General features: G+C 39.5%; 2 protein-coding genes across 6 annotated transcripts in view; one reads left to right on the top strand and one right to left on the bottom strand.

Moving 5' to 3' along the window:
- Positions 1 to 17,407, top strand: part of CDADC1 (cytidine and dCMP deaminase domain containing 1) — a 50,624-nt gene extending 33,217 nt beyond the window's left edge. Inside the window, exons 8-10 of one of the 4 annotated variants that reach the window (XM_003357836.5) lie at positions 299 to 488; positions 5,808 to 5,868; positions 12,985 to 17,407. In XM_003357836.5, coding sequence (XP_003357884.2) covers positions 299 to 488; positions 5,808 to 5,868; positions 12,985 to 13,082 — 349 coding nt within the window. In that variant the 3' untranslated portion in view covers positions 13,083 to 17,407. Of the gene's footprint in view, positions 1 to 298; positions 1,140 to 1,535; positions 2,261 to 2,460; positions 3,041 to 5,807; positions 5,869 to 12,984 lie in introns of those variants that run through there. The other 3 variants (XR_014819392.1, XR_014819393.1, XR_014819394.1) reach the window with 3 other exon arrangements.
- CAB39L (calcium binding protein 39 like) overlaps positions 1 to 20,456 on the bottom strand; it is a 722,245-nt gene that overhangs the window by 532,678 nt on the left and 169,111 nt on the right. The gene's annotated exons all lie outside the window — the stretch shown is intronic.

Below are 20,456 nucleotides of genomic sequence, written 5' to 3'. Positions count from 1 at the left end.
TAGGGAGAGTGTTAGTTCTAGCCCCTAATTGCAGCATTATAAAGAGGTTCTTACTTAAAAAGCATTGATCTGTGTGTGTGTGTTTTAATTTACTTTGTAATCTAACTGAAAATCTTGCCATTGACTCGTTTAGCAAGAATAGGGCTTTTAATCATTGCTGTACATGATGTTGCAAATCTGTTTCTGAAGCAGCTCGATTTTATATTTTTAAATTTTAGCATTTAAAGATTTTTATAAAACATAACACCCTTTCATAAACTGCCTTCCTAATATAATATATATGTATTTTTTTTTGTAGGTGTCAAGAAATAAAACCAGAAGAAAGAAGTATGATTTTTGTGACAAAGTGCCCATGTGATGAATGTGTACCTTTAATTAAAGGTGCAGGCATAAAACAAATCTATGCAGGGGATGTAGATGTTGGAAAAAAGAAGGCAGACATCTCTTACATGAGATTTGGGGAACTTGAGGGTGTTAGCAAATTTACAGTAAGTAGATACACATTTTTTTCAAATAGACTTTCTCTTATGTTCTTAGGTACTCAGCTGAATATTTTAGTGATTCTTACCCTTTTAAAGGGTTTTAAAAAATATTATCATTGAGTTTATTTTTATATGCAAGCACTTGCCTAATTATAAACATTCAGCTTAGAGTTTACCTTATGAATATGTATCTTTACAGAGTTGTATGTTGAGCTTAAAGATCTTGAATTAGTTGGTCCTTTAGTGCCATCTGGTGGCTAACAAAAGAAAATCTTTGACCCACCTCTTTCCTCACCTTTCTTTCTGATTCGAAGTGGTAGATAGAGGTGGAATTAGTTTAAGATTACCCAAAAGAAGAGGAGACACATACACACACATACATTTTTCATGGAAAAAATCAGGAAAAAATTAGAAGAAATTTAATATTTGATATTTCAAAAAAAGTACCATAGTAGTTCATGGAAAACTCAGAACTTTATTTCATTATGCCTTTTTTAGGGCTGCGTCTATGGCATTTGGAAGTTCCCAGAGTAGGGGTAGAATTGGAGCTATAGCTGCCTTGCCTATGCCACAGCCACAGCAATGCCGGATCCAAGCCACATCTGCGAACTAAACCACAGCTCATGGCAACGCCAGATCCTTAACTCACTGAGCAAGGCCACGGATTGAACCTGCATCCTCATGGATCCTTCGTTACCTCTGAGCCACAACGGGAACTCCTCATTATGCTTTTTTACTACTTAGGTTTCTAAAAACAACTTTTCTTTTTAGAAACAGTCTTAAGTATACAGAAAAGTTATGAAAGCACTACAAAGAAATTTTTTTTCCAGCAATATTTGAGAGTTAAGTTGTTGCCATAATGCCAAACCACTCTCAAATACTTCTGGGGGTGGGGGAGCGAACCTGAGGCATATGAAAGTTCCCAGCCCAGCAGTCGAATCAAAGCTATAGCTGCCGGCCTATACCACAGCCACAGCAATGCCAGATCTGAGACGCATACCTAACCTACACCACAGCTTGCAGCAACACTGGATCCTTAACCCACTGAGCAAGGCTAGGGATCAAACCTGCATCCTCATGAACACTAGTCGGGTTCTTAACCCGCTAAGCCACAGTGGGAGCTCCCTTGAATACATTATTGAATATTTCCTCAAACAGGATATTATCCTCCATAACCACTGTACAACCACAAAACTCAGGAAATTATCATTGATATGTTATTACCATTTAATCCGTAGAGTTCAGTCAGGGTTTACCAGTTGTCCCAATAAAGTTCTCTGTAGTAAAAGGGTCCTGTCCAAAACCATGTGACCTTTTTTTTAATTGGCTTCACCCACGGCATATAGAAGTTCTTGGGCCAGGGGTTGATCCTGAGCCACAGCTCTGACCTGTACTGCAGCTGTGGCAACACTAGATCCTTTAACCCACTGTGTCAGGGCGGAGATTGAATCCACGCCTCTTCAGCAACCCAAGCCGCCACAGTCAGATTCTTAACCCACTACACCACAGCAGGAACGCCCAATTGCTTGTTAATAATAATTCTGGCGATTAATGTAGTACTTATAGTTTGAAGTGGGTACAAAAAGCATGTAATAGAACTATTTATAAATTTCAACTTTACATTCCTATTTGAGCCTAACTTGCCTGCAACATATAAAGCACCCAAAGAATATTTACTAAACTATATATATATGTATTTTAAATTTTAAAAAATAATATAGTGTCTATTTTCCTAGTTTCTGTGTGTATATGAAGGATCATAAATTTTTATCCTTTTCTTTTTTGTTATGTATTTTTACTTCTTATTTCTAGTTGTGTTACTTAAAGTTTATCATGATTTTAAAAAGAAAGAAAAGGGGGGGAGTTCCTATTGTGGCTCAGTGGAAATGAATCGGACTAGTATCTGTGAGGACAAAGGTTCGATCCCTGGCGTCACTCAGTGGGTTAAGGATCCTGCGTTGCTGTGGCTGTGGCATAGGCCAGCAGCTGCAGCTCCAATTCAATCCCTAGCATTGGAGTCTCTGTACGTCATGGGTGCAGCCCTAAAAATACAAAAAAAAAAAAAAAAAAAAAAGAAGAAAGTAAGAAAAGGGGACCACTGAAAGAAGCGACAGACAGGACAGATGCTTCTTTTGTAAAACGAAACAGGAGTTCCCATCATGGCTCAGTGGTAATGAACCTGACTAGTATCCATGAGTACTCAGGTTCAATCCCTGGCCTCACTCAGTGGGTTAAGGATCTGGTGTTGCTGTGAGCTGTGGTGTAGCTTGCAGACTCATGATCCCTAGCCTGAGAACTGCTCTATGCCATGGATGCAGCCCTAAAAAGACCAAAAAGAATTTTTTTTTTGTCTTTTTGTCTTTTCTAGGGCTGCACTCATGGTATATGGAGATTCCCAGGCGAGGGGTCCAATCAGAGCTGTAGCTGCCAGCCTACACCAGAGCCACAGCAATGCCAGATCCTTAACCCACTGAGTGAGACCAGAGATCAAACCTTCAACCTCATGGTTCCTAGTCAGATTTGTTAACCACTGAACCACGATGGGAACTCCCCAAAAAGAATTTTTAAAACACAGAAAGAAACAAAAGCTTGTATCTGTCAAAAGGGAAATCACTAGTTCTCTTTTTTTGTTTTCTGTTGCTTCATTCCTCCTGAAGTGTGAGAAGAAACAGGTTTCTCTAAATCTCTTCATAGAGAGTAAGTGACCTAGCTCTTTGGGACTGTGCTAGGTTAGGTGAATTCTGAGAAACCTCACCTACTGGTGGATTTTAGTGGCCTTTCCATTTTTGTGAAGAGAATGAAGAGATCAGAAGAGTGTAGGATAGGGCAAGAGAAGCGGCAGGAGAAGACAGAAAGACAGAGGGAGCAAAGGCCCCTTGGGCAGAGATGGGATTCAGGAACACCTCCTGAGCCAGGACTCACCCAGGATGCTCTTACTCAGGTACCCAGGGTTTCTATCTGCACTCCTTCCAGTAAAGATTAACTCTCTGCCCTCATCTGACCTGGCTTGCAGTATCATGTAAATGATTTAAACTCCTTGGTTAGCTAAATGCCTAGTTTTATAAAATACCAGTAACTAACAAGAACTAGCATTTTTCTAAATTTCAGTTTTAATAGTGATTATATTTGCTCTTAGACTGTCAAAAGTAATATGAATGTTAATACTTTGACTTTTTAAACATTAAACCAACTGAAATTAATTCTGTTTGAAAATTTTTTTTTCTCTTTGAGGTGTTACCATATACCTTGAGGCTTATCTCTCAAGCGTTAGTAACCTCTTAAGGTTCTGTTCTGTGGGGTGGATGCAAACTAGGCTAGAGCTGGGCAAGTTTTTCCAAGAATGTATTTTACCAGTGTAAGCCTTTGTCCATTTATTGAGAAACTGTTTTTTTTTTCTATTTGATACAAATGGGTTTTTCTTTACAGTATTTTTAAAAAACAACATCAATAATATATGCTCATTTTAGAGGATGTCAAAGAACAGATGTATAGAGGAAGATAAGAAAGAACAGATATTATTCTACAACTCACAGACACCACCATTAACATGTTCGTGTGCTTTTTGGGTCACTGAAAATTGTTCAGGAATAATTTTTAGTAATTACACGATTATTGGAAGTTCCCTTGTGGTGTAGCAGGTTAAGGATCCAGTGTTGCTGTAACTGTGGTGCAGGCTGCAGTGGGTTCAGTCCCTGGCCTGGGAACTTCCATGTGCCATGGGTACAGCCAAAAAATAAAAATAAACTTATGGAGTTCCCACTGTGGCTCAGCAGTAACAAATCCAACTAGTATTTATGAGGATGCAGGTTCAATCCCTGGCCTCACTCCGTGGGCTAAGGATCCTGCATTGCTGTGGCTGTGGCATAGGCCAGCAGCTACAGCTCCAATTTGACCCCTGGCCTGGGACCTTCCATATATCGTGGGTACAGCCCTAAAAAGACAAATAAAATAAAGTAAAATAAAATAAATTTATAAAACACTGGGGGTTTGGGATGGAAATGCTATAAAATTTGGTTGTGATGATCATTGTACAATTATAAATGTAATTGAGTAATAAAAAATGCTATAAAAATGAATAATTCTGAAAAAAATTATACAATATTGCAACCTGTAGATATAACTTATTTAACCATTCCCCTTTTGTTGGACACCTAGATTGCTTCTAAGTTTTCACAGTTAGAAATGATCTTTTTATGGTTATCCTTAAGTGTAAATTCAAGATTATTAGTTTTTACTTTGCTCAAATTAATAGATTTTAGTGTTTTGACATGTTTCGGATATGCCTTTTAAAATGTTTTTTCATATATATCTTCCCACTGCTTGTAAGTACCCTTTTTCCTGGTGTTAATCTTAACCATCCCATTTCTATAGGTGACTGACCTGTTCTAGATGTCTTCCCTTTCCAGTGACTTTTTTGTAGGTGATAAAATGTCCTGCATATCTCGTTGCCTCTTAAGGCCCATGATATTGATTAGTTTCTCTGATAAACTAATTGATGCTTCTGGACGAAGTTCCCAGAAACTGTACACTTCCTTGTGTCTTTCTGGAGATAGTGCCCTGGTGGGGTTTTTTCGGTTAGGTCATTAGTGATTCTGATGATGAATATTTCTAGGTAAATAAGAAAGGAAGGGGTGTGCTTTGAGACACTGATTATACCCAGTTTTTCTTATCTGCTGCTCCGGTCTTCCCTTGAATGTCTGAGAATCTGCAGGCTTCCATATTTCTTTCCAAATGGTTGAGATGGAAAACTAATCAGAGGAGATGTGATATGGTATGATGAATGCGATCCTATGATATAAATAATAGTACATATTATATGATATAACTATATTAAAAGGCAAGATAATCTTTGTCATCTTTTCATTCTTTCTATCTAGGCCCTCTCTAACTATTTTAAGATTCTTTAGGACCTGGAGACAGAATTTGAAGTGGTGGAGATTCTATAGTATTGGGCATGGTCAGACCCAGGTTCTAATGCTATTGCTGTTTTTAGTCAGTGTGTAACCTTGGGCAAGTCACCACACTTCTCTGGTCTTCTCCTTCCTTACCTGTAAAACAAAGGTAAAAGAGGATTTTTACACTCTTTCCTTCTCTGAGAATATTGACTCCCAGAAGTTATATCATTCAAGGTCATTCAAGATCATTATTAAGGGCTTGGTCGGTATGCTCTTTTTTCTTACATTGTGTTAAGCTGTTTTGACATCTGAAAGTGCAGTGCTGAAATGCTATTTATCAAATCCTTCTTAAACATATGAATAAATGTTTAAATGTATATATGTTTACATAAACATACAAATAAATATAAATGTTCGTGTCCTTTTATAGTGGCAACGGAATCCGTTAGGATCTTCTGTTCCTGAAAAAAATGAGCCTGAAAGCAGAGAGAGTAAGTATTTAAGAGTCCTTTACTGAGATTAACTTTATTGCTAAGAAGAAAAGATACACAGTGAGTTACAATGATCAGGTGTTAGAAATTTCTGTGGTTGCAGATGGAGTAGATCCTTTTTGTAGGTTAGATTTTTTGCCATTCAGTTTATTCAGATTGTGTATCTGCTCTATGCTAGGTGTAATGGAAAGTTCTGATTAACAACTAGTCCTTTGGACTCTGTAGCATAATGCAAATAATCACGCACAAATTGAATTTATAAATTAAATTTATATGAGACAGTAGACAAGAGTGTTCTTCTGTACCAAAATAAAAGCCTCTTGGACACTTAGGAAGGAAAAATACGTATAATTAGCACAGATGGCTCTAGGGCCAAATTATGAAGATAAATAGATTCTTTTTAGAGTAAAGTCACTTTTACTCAAATTGGTCAGAAAATGGAAATATTCTGGTTATTTGAATAACATAATTAACTAAGACTGAGCACAGTTACCAGAAATAGTCTTCAAAGCTTTATTGTGTGCATATTAACACAGATTTTTTTTTCTTTTTTTGCTACTTTATGACTGCTCCCGTGGCCTATGAAGGTTCCAAGGCTAGGGGTCCGCTGGCCTACACTACAGCCACAGAAACACAGGATCCGAGCTGCATCTGCAACCTACACCACAGCTCATGGCAACGCCAGATCCTTAACCCACTGAGCGAGGCCAGGGATCGAACCTGAAACCTCATGGTTCCTAGTTGGATTCGTTTCTGCTGCACCACAATGGGAACTCACCAGATATTTTCAATATAATGTCATCTTTGGGAGATTTTGCAGATCCTCAGGCACATAATTTTGAACATTAATTATTGCCGTACAATGTTATTTTTAAATTTTAGCTTTGTTATCTTTCTGTTTGGATTCAAAGTAAGTGGAAGTTTAGTATAGGTAAAATTTTTCTTTCTTTTTTTGTCTTTGTAGGCTCATAGCTGCGGCATATGGAGCTAGGGGTTGAATTGGAGGTGTAGCTGCCGGCCACAGCCACGGCTACAGCCATAGCAATGCCAGATCCAGGCTGTGTCTGTGACCAACACAATAGCTTACAGCGACCCCAGATCCTTAACCCACTGAGCAAGGCTAGGGATTGAACCCATGTCCTCATGGATGCTAGTTGGGTTTGTTACTGTTGAGCCATAATGGGAGCTCCAAAATTTTATTGGTAATAACAATGACTTGATTACGTTGAAAAATCAGGAAATATAAAAGTCTTTATGAAAATAATTTCTATGTGAACATCTTGATTTTCTGTATTCTGAGTTTATTTTACTCAAGTAGTAAATTTTTTTTTTTCAATCTGGAAAAAATGCATATCTACTCCTCCTTCCTCCTTCCTTTTTAAAAATTTATCAGAAAAAAAAAAAAAGAGGAGTTCCTGCTGTGGCACAGCAGGTTAAATATGTGGTGTTTTCTCTGTAGTGGCTTGGATTGCTGCTGAGGCACAGGTTCATTCCCCCGCCCACTGCAGTGGATTAAAGATCCAGTATTGCTGCAGCTGTAGCTCAGATTCCATCGCTGGCCTGGGAACTTCCATATGCCCCAGGTTCTGCAAAAAAGGAAAGAAAAAAATGTGGATCTGATTTAATAGTGTTTGAAAGGATAAGTTAATAATTCCCTGTGGTGAGGGAAAGAACGCAAAAAAACGCTAACCATAAAAAATTGAATATGTTAGGAGTTCTCATCGTGGCGCAGTGGTTAACGAATCCGACTAGGAACCACGAGGTTGCGGGTTCGGTCCCTGCCCTTGCTCAGTGCGTTAACGATCTGGCGTTGCCGTGAGCTGTGGTGTAGGTTGCAGACGCGGCTCGGATCCCGCGTTGCTGTGCCTCTGGTGTAGGCCAGTGGCTACAGCTCCGATTCAACCCCTAGCCTGGGAACCTCCATATGCCGCGGGAGCGGCCCAAAGAAATAGCAAAAAGACAAAAAAGAAAAAAAAAATTGAATATGTTAAAATTAAGAGCATCAGTTTGTCAAAAGATACCATTAAAAGAATACAAAGGAAGCCATGGAGGAGGATATATTTGCCACTTATAACCAATATAGGGCTAGTGGCCAGGATTTATTGTTCCTAGATCACTAAGGAAGAGGAAGACATCTCATGGATGGAAATACTGAGCTTGGGAGGAGGAGTCATGATGGGGAGGGGGCAAAAAAAGGTTTTTGTTTTGCTGGCTATGTTTTATTTCTTGACTTAGGTGCTGGTTAAATGTGTGTTTGCTTTGTGACTGTTCATTGGACTACAAATTTATGTTTTGTATCTATTTTTAAGGAAGTGTTTTATATCAATAAGTAATATCCATTTCTCTTCAATTTTATCGGAAATTTATTGAAGTATAATTCATATCATAAATTTGCCCTTTTAATGTATAGAGTTCAGTGTGTTTTTGTTGATTCACCAAGTCGTGCAGCCATCACCATAGCCTAATTTCAGAACATTTCCATCATCTAAAAAAGAATCCTGCCCATTTGTAGTTATCCCCATTTTCCCCTACTTCCAGCCCCAGTAAGTCTTGAAGTTGGGTAATGTCCATTCTTCAACTTTTTTCTTTTCCTTCAATATTATGTTGGCTATTCTGGCCCTTTTGCTTCTCCATATAAACTTCAGAATCAGTCTGTCAGTGCCCACAAAAACTTTGCTGGGATTGGATTGGGAATGCATTGAATCTATAGATTCAATGTTGGGAAAATTGAAATCTTGACATTATTGAGAGTTCCTTTCCACAACATGAAATATCTCTCCATTTATTTATTTTTTCTTTAATTTTATTCATCGGAGTTTTGGAGTTTTCCTCTTATAGATCTTGCACATATTTCGTTAGCCTTTATACCTAAAGTATTTCATCCTTTTGAATGCTAATGTTAATGATACTATGTAACTTCAAATTCCACTTGGTCATAGCTGGTATATAGGAAAGATATTGACTTTTGTAAAATTAACCTTGAATCCTGCAACCTTGATATGATCATTTATTAGTTCTAGAAGGTTTTTTTGGTTGATTCTTTTCATTTTCTACATAGATGATCATATCACCTGAGAACAAAGACAGTTTTATTTCCTCCTTCCATATTTGAATACCTTTTATTTCCTTTTCTTGTCTTATTGCATTAGCTAGAACTGCCAGTATTATGTTGAGAAGATGTGATAAGAAGGAACATCCTTGTACCTGTTATTAGTGGGAAAGCTTTGAATGCCTCATCATTAAGTATGATGTTAGCTGTAGGGTTTTTCTGGGGTGAGGGGGCACATACCCACAACATATGGAAATTCCTGGGCCAGGTATTGAATCTGAGCTGCAGTGGTGACCAGCGCTGCAGCTGCAGCAACACCAGATTATTAACCCACTGTGCCAGGCCAGGGATTGAACCCATGCCTTAGCAGTGACCCAAGCTGCTGCAGAAACAACGCTGGATCCTTAATCCACTGCACCACAACAGGAACTCCTATCTGTAGGTCTTTTAGTAGATATTCTTTATCAAGCTAAGAAAGTTTCCCTCTATTCCCAGTTTGCTGAGAATTTTTATCATGAAGGGGGGGTTGGCTTTTGTCAAAATTTTTTTTTGCATCTATTGATGTGATTATGTGATTTTTCTTTTTTAACCTGTTGATGTAATGGATTACATTAATTGATTTTTGAATTTTGAACCAGCCTTGCATAGCTGGGATAAATCCAACTTGCTCATGTTGTATAATTCTTTTTATACATTGTTGGATTCAATCTGCTAATATTTTGTTGAAGATTTTTGCAATTATGTTCATGAGAAATATTGGTCTGTAGTTTTCTTGTAATGTCTTTGGTTTTGGTATTAGGGTAATGCTGCCTTCATAGAGAATGAGTTAGGAAGTATTTCCTCTGTTTCTATCTTCTGAAAGAGACTGTAGAGAAATGGCGTCATTTCTTCCTTAGATGTTTGATAGGCTTCACCTATTAAACCACTTGGGCCTGGTGCTTTTTTTGGTGGGGGGAAGGTTACTAATTATTGATTCAATTTCTTTAATAGATGTAGACCTATTCTTATTGTCTATTTCTTTTTATGTGAGTTTTAGCAAATTGTGTCTTTCAAGGAATTGGTTCATTTCATCTAGGTTATCAAACTTTTAGGTATAGAGTTATTCACAGTATTCCTTCATTATCCTCTTAATGTCTATGCATTCTGTATTGATAGCCCTCTTTTGTTTCTGATGTTGGTAATCTGTGTGTGCTCTCTCAAGTTGGCCTAGCTAGAGGTTTATCAATTTTATTGATCTTTACAAAGAACCTGCTTTTGGTTTCATTGATTTTCTCTATTTTCTGTTTTGAGTTTCATTAATTTCTGTTCTAATTCTTATCATTTTTTTATTCTCCTTATTTTGGATTTAATTTATTCTTCTTTTCTATCTTCCTAGGGTAGAAACTTAGATTATTGATTTTAGATCTTTCTTCTTTTCTAATATGTGCATTCAATACTGTAAATTCCCCTTAAAATATATCTTGAGATTTCTTCCTTGACCCATGTGTTATTTAGAAGTGTGTTGTTTAACCTCTACATATTTTGGGATTTTCCACTTATCTTTCTGTTACTGATTTCTAGTTTAATTCCATTGTAATCTAAGAGTAGACACTGTATGATTTATATTCTTTTAAATTTATTAAGGTGTGTTTTATGGCCCAAAATGTGGCCTCTTTTGGTGAATGTTCTATGTGGGGTTGAGAAGAAATATATATTCTGCTGTTGTTGGATGTAATCTATCGATGTCAGTTATATAGCAGTCGATTGATGGTGCTGTTGAGTCCAGCTATGCTGTTACTGATTTTCTCTCTGTGGACCTATCCATTTTTGATAGAGTGGTATTGAAGTCTTCAGCTGTGATAGTAGTTTCGTCTGTTTCTTTGCGATTCAGGCTTTTTCCTTACATGGTTTGATGCTGTTGTTAGGTAGATACACATTAAGAATCATCATGTCTTCTTGGAAAATTGACCCCTTTATCATTATGTAATGCCTTCTTTGTTCTTGATATTAATTATCCCTGAAATTAATACAGCTATTCCCGGAGTTCCCTGGTGGCTCAGTAGGTTAACGATCCAGTGTTGTCACTGCTGTGGCACGGGATCAATCCTGGGCCCTGGAACTTCCACATGCTATGTATACAGTAAAATAAATTTTATATATATATATATATATATATATATATATTAGAGAGAGAGAGCTGCCTCTTCTTTCTTTCTTTTTAAAGCTTTTAAGTCTCATTTGGGGGTTTTTGTTTTTTTTTTTTTGGCTCAAACCCAATAGCAGTCATGGAAATGAAAATTAAAATCACACTGCAGCACTGTTTTACAACCACATTGCTGCACCCATTAGAGTTGCAGAATTAAAGTTTGCCAAGACCAAGTGCTAATGAGGATGTGGGTGGTTAGGAATTTTTATATATTGCTGGTTGGATTGAAAATGTGTATAACCTCTTTGGAAACAATTTAATGTTATCCTTGTAAAGCTGAACATGCCTATACTCCATGACCCAGCCATTTGACTTCTAAGCATATGCCCTAAAAAACCTCTTGCATGATATAGAGGACACAGAGACAGATAATTCCTTGCAACATTGTTCTTAAAAGCAAAAATAGAAATAACACAAAAAATTATCTCTGGAGATTGAATGAAAACATTCCAGGGTATTCCCACCACAGAATATTATATAGCAGTGAAAGTATAATGAACTACATCTACATTGTTAAGCATGGGTGGAGCTTAGAAATATAGTGTTGAATGAAAAATCAAGTTTCGAAAGACTAAATATATTATGATGCAATGTCTATATAAAGTTCAACAAGAAAACAAATAGTATATTGTTTAGTACACGTGGCAAAATTATTTTTAAGAAGTAATGGGATGAGGCATTCTCTTGTGGTGCAGTAGGTTAAGGATCCAGCATTGTCACTGCAGTGGCTCGGGTCACTGGTGTGGTGTGGGTTCAGTCCCTGGCCTGGAAACTTCCATATGCTGTGGGTGTGGCCAAAGGAAAAAAAGAGGTAATGGGGTGATAAACATAGGATTCAGGATAGTGGTTACCTCTGAATGAGGGTGAAAGAGGGATGGGATGAAACTGGGGAGCACATGGGAGGTGATAATATTCTAGTTTGGGGATTGAGTAGTAGGTTTTTGAGTGTTAATTTATGACCTGGCTTTAGAATTCCCATCTCTGTGACACATACTCTTTTTTTTTTTTTTAATGTTTCCATTATTATATAACAAGAGAGAGAAAGGCTTTCCAGATCTACCTCCAGAAGCAAGCCCGCACCCTGATCCAGGTGTCCTTAAGACTAGGAACACCGTGCAGAACAGAGCACGCAGGCTTGGAAGGCAGGCAGATCCCTGGAAGGACGGAAGTGGGGATGGGGCAAGAGGCAACTTTTGGGGGTGATGGATATATTCATCATATTGACTGTGGTGATGGTTCCTCAGATCTGTACTTATGTTGAAACCCATCAATTCGTGCACCTTAAACACGCAGAATTTATGCACTTGTAAAGCCGTGGAACTTAAACAAGGGGAAGAGGTTGAAGCCAGGCCCTTCTCCCACCTGACCAAGGAGATAAGTCTGTTTTCCTCCAGTCTAAATAATAATGGTAATAATACCCCCCCCCAAATTTATCATTTGTTGGCTAGACACAGAATGAATCCAGTTTTGTTTGTTTGGGTTTTTTTTTGCTTTTTAGGCCTGCACCTGCAGCATAGGGAAGTTCCCAGGCTAGGGGTCAAATTGGAGCTACAGCTGCCAGCCTACACCACAGCCACAGCAACACTGGATCCCTATCCCACTGAACGAGGCCAGGGATCGAACCCAAATCCTCGTGGTTATTAGTCGGATTCATTTCTGCTGCACCACTACAGGAACTCTGAATCCAGTTTTTAAAAGGTCAGATATTATATTCCTGCGTGAATTAGCTAGAATCTTTTCTTCAACAGTTGAGAATTTTAAGATAAAACCAATACCTTTTTAACTTAAGCATTATTTTATTCTTACGACCTCTATGACTTTAACAAGTGCTCATTTATTTGAAGTGACGTTTTCCTGACATTAAATTATTCTTGAACGCCAGATGGTGTGTTGGGACTCATACCCTTGGATGAAGAACAGCACCAAAACAAGAAGCTCCGTCTTGCAAACCACTCAGAAGTCCTCTCTAAGCTGGAGTGAAGGCCTCGAGAGTTTTTATTGCACTTTTAAAATCCAGCCCTGTTAACTCAGAAAATAAGGATGGATTTTGTGAATAACTGAAAAAAAATTTTTAAGGGAGCTAATTTATTACTAGCATATGAATGATATTAATGAGAATGTTTTTATTTTAGATTTATTTGTGTGTTTTCCGAATGTAGTGGTGTGTTCTTTTATTACATGTAATGGGGTGTCAGCAATATAATGAGACCAGTTTATTTGGCAACAGGGATTGATCTCTCCTTGTCTTAGCTTTCTGTTAGCCAGCCAGAATGGGGCTGGTTTACTCAAGGTCACATCTTGGCAGAGAATTACATACATTTTCAGAAATTCCTTTGGATTATGAAGGTGATGCCTAGTAAGCTCCTCCAGAGAAATAAACGTGACCGTTTTAAAGTCAGTGTGTAGCTCACCAGATTTCACATTTACACCCAAATTTTCTAATAATCAGAATTTATTTAGTTAGAATTGAGCCATAAAAATGAAGTCGGTGGGTCTGATCACCATTATAAAAAGTGTACTCGTAACAAGATTATTAGTTTTTCTCTCAATCTTTCTGTGTATAGACATCACAGTCATTTGCTGGCCCAGGGTGTTATATCACTGATTTGGGGTAGCAATAAGAAGAGATTATTATTCTGAGATACTATTTGCTGTCACCAGCTCTTGCAGTCACTAACAGTGAACCTGGAATTTGGTTGTGATGTTAACGGAGAAGAAATATTTCGGTCTTGAATATTGGAACAAGTCTTTTTCAAGTTCCACTCAGAAATTCTGCCCATTATTCCCTCCATATCGTTAACATAGCGTGTCTCATAGCTTTGAATGGAAGGCCTTTTAAAAGCATCTGCAAACTTTTAGAATACCAAAAGTCTTGAAGGTAAACATTATGGTCAGTTCACTTATATCCCAAATTTATCTTCGTGAATCCTCTCGTTTTTGTTTGCTGCGAAACTTTCAGAAAATTAGTCCAAAGATGAAGCTGCATATTTTGTACTTTCCTGGAGTTGGGGAGGGAGTTGTGTGGCCTGTGGCCCACGGGCCTAGAGTGTGGTCCTGAGGAATGACTGCCCTTGTTTCATGCAGCTGTCCAGGCTCATGCAGCTGCCCAGGCTCGCCTCTGCCATTGCCCCCTTTCTTTCCATGCCATCACTCGGCCTTCAGAGGCCTCCTACCAGTTTCTCAGAATTGTACCCAGGACAATGAATGTGTTGACCAATGCCCTGCTGGGACAGCAGCCTAATTCCCCAGGAGGTCAGTCCACACGGCAGTTGGGACAGAGGGCATGGAATAGAGAGGGAGGGGAGGAAAGAGGCCTTTAGAGATGACAGGCTAATTTGAAAACCAGTAGTTACGCTATTCTTTAACATTTATCAGTATGAAAATACTGCGATTGCTCACATTGTGCTCAAGTTCATCTTAGATGTGTTTAACTGATACGTCGATGACATCAAATATTTTGTAAATCAATCAGAAAATGTCTTATAAAGCCCCAATATCTAGTATATTGCCCGTTTTGTGGATTTATGTGTTAGACATTGAAGAGAGAGTATCAGAAGGGGAAAATAAACAACTGGGAAGAGCTATGATTAGGAAATGGAAAATTGGTATTTCTACGGCACTGTTAAAATGGTTATGATAATGCCATATTTTCTTCTGTGTATCTGGTCAGATTTCAACATTTATTGAGAAGTTGCTGTGTAGTACCAGAAGTGCAGGGAAATATGTGTATGTGTATATACATGAATGGCTGAATCTCTCGTGCCTGCAGCAGTGTCTGGCATAACAGGCATTCAGTACATATTTGTTGATTGGTTGAATGACTGCTGGACGCTGGCTAGACCCTGGAGAGGAGATGTGCAAGAAATGCCCTCTGACCTCAAGAAACTCACAGTCTGGTGGAAGATACAAGCAAAGGAATGAATCTCAGAGTGTTGTCCCTGGACTGGCAGCATTAGCGTAACCTGGAAACTTGATGGAAATGCCAAGCTCTAAGGCCCACCCAGACCTATTGAATCAGCAGCTCCGGGGGTGCAGCCCAGCGTTCCCTCCCGTGATTCTGATGACCTTCGGGATTGCGAAGCACCCTGTGGATGTAACTGTAGGAACAGTGGTGGCGCAAAAGAGAACAAGCATGCACTCTGGTGAGCCATGGAGAAAGGGCCTCTCGGACACGGAGGTCCTGAAGGGGCTTCAGTGGGGATGAGAGGAACTGAGAGGAGGCAAGGGAGATAGATGGTCACACAGGGGAGTAGGAAAGGGAAGTGACTGGGGACTCGCGCAGAGATTGCTGAGCTGTACTGAGGGCCCCCTGGGATAGCAGTATGGACTGAGAGCTGGTGCTTTCCCATCAAGAGGCTTCATCTTTGGCCTGAGAAATCAGAATTTGCACTTAAAAATACATCATCCTTAATTTCAAAGATTGAGAGGATAATAGTAAAGTCATAATTTGAAAAGCACAGCTCTGCATTTGTTTACTGCCAAGTGACAGAAGAATTTGGTGACTAGAGGTGGGCTGAGCCTGGCTCGCCTCACAGCTGTCAGAGTGCATCCAGGTTTACATGTATGTGTTGTTTTGTTGTATCACTGCCAAAGCCTTTTATTTGGCTTTTCTATGGATTTCTCTTCCTCAGTTACTTATTGAGTTTGAAAATATACTATCACTCATAAATCAAAATCTTCCTTGTTTTGCATGAACCCTTCACTTTAAGATCTGCCACAACAATCTGCCTTTTTTTTTTGAGCGGGAGTTGTTTCCACAGCATACAGAAGTTCCCTGGCCATGGATCAAACCCGAGCCACAGCAGCAATCTGAGAGGGATTCTTAACCTGCTGCATCACAAGGGAACTCCTCAACCATCTGCTTTTGACCCACTTTAGAGCAAGTGGCATTTTAAGCACCAAGTTTTTAAAGTTCTGGCATTGCCAATAGTGGCCACTTGGCATTTAGCTATTGCTTTTTAGGATTAAGCACAGTTTAAAACCTTCATTTCATGTTGAGATTCTTGGAGTCTTTGTATTTTTTTTTACTATCATTTAAAATTATAAAATATTTCTGACATATAAGTTAAAAGCCCCATTAATCAGTGCCACTTAAAAATGAGGCCCATCTAAAATGGAACACCCTGGGCATAGTTTTATTTAGAAGCTTGTCCATAAAAAATGTATTTATTGTATTCAATGAACTGCATTTAAATAGATTCAGGTTTCAAAGGAACTTAGATCTCTTCTGTTTAGACTACTCCTTTTTAAATCTGGAAACAGGAGTGTCCAGAAGGTGAATGATTTCTTAAAGTCTAGTTCAGAATGTCAGAAGGTCCTAAATCATCATTCAGTGTCAAGGTTTTTTTTGTTTTGTGTTTTTCTTCCATTTTCAGGTTTGTTTTGAAGGATTTTTTTTTTTTTTTTGCTTTTGTGTGTGTGTGTGTGTGTGTGTGTGTGTCCACACCCATGGCATGTGGAAGTTCCTGGGCCAGGGATTGAACCTGCACTACAGCAGTGATCTGAGCTGCTACAGTGACAATGCCAGATCCTTAACCCACTGCACCACAAGGGAGCTCCTCAGTTTGTTTTTAATGTAAGTGCACATTTATCCTGTGCATGTTCACATGTTGGCTGATTTTAACATGTGCATTATAGTAATAAATTGAAGGACTTCCACTATTGTAAATTAAGTCATTTTTTTACTAAAATTATACCTACACATTTCAAATGAACGAACAACTTTATAAACCTTACTTTGAAATAGTAAGTCCCACCCTGTCCTTTGTATCACCCCTCCCCAGAGGCCACCAGGCTCAACTATTTTAGCTGATTTATTTTTTCCTTTTTTAGCCACTCCCATGGCATATAGAAGTTCCTGGGCCAGGGATCAAATCCGAGCTGCAGCTATGGTGTACACCACAGCTGCAGCCATGAAGGATCCTTAATCAATTGCACAGGGCTGGAAGTTGAACTGGAAATGCCACAGAGACAAGCCAGATTATTAACACACTGTACCACAGTGGGAACTCATTAGCTGATTATTTTGTATTTATCTGCAGATCTCAAAATCACGTGCCTGTATTGTTCCTTAGTAGTATTTCAGTTTTAGGTATTTTGTTTTGACTTTCCATTATGGAAGAGCTTTCCTTAACCTCACTTTCCTCTCTACATACTTCCAACTTTCTATCCTCCCAATATTCTTTTATTAGATTGGTTGCATTGACAGTCATTGTTTGGTATTATGACCATGTAAATGCTATTCACAGCTTTGTCATGTTGTGTACTGCGATTAGTTCTTTCCTTATAAAACTTATTTTCCTGAATTTAAAATTTGTCTTTTTTGGAGGGGTGTTGGCTTTCTATGTTTTACTGGTAACCTATAGCCAAACTCATCGCGGTTGTTTAACCTCTCAGTATGTCCAAGCACACTTAGGTGTCCTAAAAAGCTCTTGTCAAGGAGCTCCCTCTCAGAGCCTCTGACCACCTCCAGTCTGGGTAACCAGACCCTCTGCACTGCTGTCTTCCTGGGCTCCCCCTCCACAGCTCCCCTGGAGGGGGCAGAGGGGCATCCTTCACTTTCTCCTTGAATTGGAACCCCTGTTTCCTGGAATCCAATCTTTTTCTCAGTTTGGTGGACATATCTTTCAGAAGATCCCTGAGAAAGAATACATGGCAGCAGGATGACTGTCAGACAAGACTACTGTTGGGAGTAATTTGGATACTTTTGAGTGTCTGCAAATGTCTTTATACTACCTTTAATTGAAGTGATACTTTCGTTGGGTATAGAATTCTAGATTGGGAATAACTTCCTCTCAGAATTTTGAAGGCATTGTTTGATGGTCCTAGTTACACTACTAGAATGAGTTTCAAGGTTGTCAATCAGACAAGAGTCAAAAGGGTTACTCAGCAACAGATATTTGAGAACAATGTAGAACAGAACACAGCCTCATGCACTGAAGCAGCCTCCCGAGACCTCATGTTCATAGGCACTGCTTCCAAAATGTCACCATTGGGTCTTCTGTTCTCTTTGTCCTATAAGTCTGTATTTTAAACAAAACAAAAACTCTTTAATTTTATGATTTTGGGGGAGGAAACAGAGGTGAGTTAATATGTTCATTCACTTCTCCATTTTTGGAGTCTCTATAATGTTTTGACTTTAAGCGTGAAATTCCATTCCTGCAGTCATTTTAAACATTTTTATTAATATATTCAGTATAAATAGCCACCCTTTAATATCATTATGCATCTTTTCCTTGGGGGAAGGCCCCAAAGATATTGTGTTAAAGGAGTGTATGTTCTTCTCTTAAGGACTATTTTTAAGACTTGATGGAGATGAGGAATACATGAAAAACTCCTATATATCCTGGCTCCTCCCTTTCCTCTTTGGACAGTCCCTTGGAGAAATCTGAGAGGCTGTCTCCCGAGCTTGAAGTCCTCAGAATGTCCACCAAATAAAACTTTCAGGTTGTGCATTTTTTCAGTTGCTTTGACCTTGGTGGTCCTCAAGGTCATGGGAGAGGATGAGATCCCTGGAGAGAGAGAAGCAAAACAAGATCAAAGAGGGCACATGGGAGGGCTCTGAGAGACCAGGAGGGAAGTGAGAAACTCAAGAAATGTCATGAAAGCCAAGGACAGGGTTTCAGTAGTTCGTAGACTAAGTGAAAGATGAGGATGTTCCTAAGGCTTTCAAGTAATGAAGGGAAAGGAAAACATGGGTGAAGGGAAGTCTTTGTTTGCTGAAGTGGGCGAACTGTATCACTTAGCAACTGCTATGAAACAAATCCCCCCAAACTCAAGAAGTTAAATAAAACTGGTTATTCGTTCTTTCAAGTGTGGTTTGGCGGGGTGTGTGGGGGGTCACTTAATCTAGGCTGAGCTGGCTGAAGTGGTTCTGCTCCTTGTGCTTGGTGATGGCAGAAATGCGAAAGAGCAAGTAGGAACACACAAGGCTTCCTGAGGCCTCACGTGCACACAGGAACACTCAGAAATACTTGTTCATGAGTTGTGGGATGTTCAAAGAATGACCACAGAGAATTACTGCTATTTACCATCTTGGTCAGCAAAGTTGGTCAGACCTTAGGCTGTGCTATACCTGAGCCCCACCACTCAAGATCTTAACTTTCTTGAGATGTGATAGCATCATGCACCCAGAGAATCTTTGAGTCTTCTGCTTTTTTCTTGCTTTTTTCCACACCCTGGGACTGGGCACATCATTCTGCACCAGGTGCTTCAAGCTGTTCAAACCTTTTCCACCCACTCTCCCTCATCAGAAGAGCCAGTTCTGTTTCCATGTGCTCCATAGGTGAGCAGCCTCCTAACTCCACCTTGTGCCCTTGGGAAACATCTTTTGTTTACTGATATGGCAGACAGCATTTTTCATTCACAGTCACAACCACTGTTTGCAGCCCCATGTCTCTTTAAGTTCCAGCTGTGTGTGCTCGTCCACCTGACCCCTCCCCCAGGGGCAGTTTTGCACTGAGGGAGATTACAGGCCCCGCGGAGGAAGGGCTGGCATGGGGAGAGACTAGTGGCCAGGGCTCTAGACAGGAAGGTACTACAAGAATCCAGCAAAAGGCTATACGGCCAGACTCAGTGCATCAGGGTCACCAGGAACCCTTGTGTGAACACCTGTGCTTCTACGTGCAGAGGTGTTTTATTTCTAGAACTGGGTGTAAGATTTTACATTTATCCTTATTAAATCTAGCCATGGTTAGATTTGGCCCAGTGTTGTAGCTTGTCACACTCCTTGCTAATTTTATTATACCCACTAATCAGGCATCCCTCCCAGCCATTTGATCAGTGTGTTAACTTTTTTTTTTTTTTCTTTAAGGGTTGCACCTGCAGCATATGGAAGTTCCCAGGCCAGGAGGTTGAATTGGAGCTGCAGCTGCTGGCCTACACCACAGCCACAGCAACGCCAGATCTGAGCCGTGTCGGTGACCTACACTGTAGCTCGAAAAAACACCAGATCCTTAATCCACTGAATGAGGCCAGAACTCAAACGTGCATCCTCATGGATACTAGTCAGATTCATTTCTGCTGAGGCTCAACGAGAACTCCTGATCAGTGTGGTACTTCTATCCCACCCACGTTGTCATGGATAACATTGAAGAGAAACAGCCTGGAAGGAAGAATACTGAAAAGACATTTCTTGTAGCCACCAGGTGGCTGCACAGTCAAGCAATGATGCAGGTACAGCTTTTTTTTATAGCAGTTTTTTGTTTTTTTTTTTTGTCTTTTTTTTTGCCATTTCTTGGGCCGCTCCCGCGGCATATGGAGGTTCCCAGGCTAGGGGTCGAATTGGAGCTGTAGCTGCCGGCCTACACCAGAGCCACAGCAACGCAGGATCCGAGCCAAGTCTGCAACCTACAC

This window comes from Sus scrofa, chromosome 11 (genome assembly GCF_054392235.1).
Source record: "Sus scrofa isolate SSC_HxYL_T2T_F1_AM1 chromosome 11, Sscrofa_HxYL_maternal_Yorkshire_Landrace_v2.0, whole genome shotgun sequence".
NCBI lineage: Eukaryota > Metazoa > Chordata > Mammalia > Artiodactyla > Suidae > Sus > Sus scrofa.
Note: the sequence above shows the minus strand (reverse complement) of the source record. Positions and strands in the feature narration are given on the sequence as shown.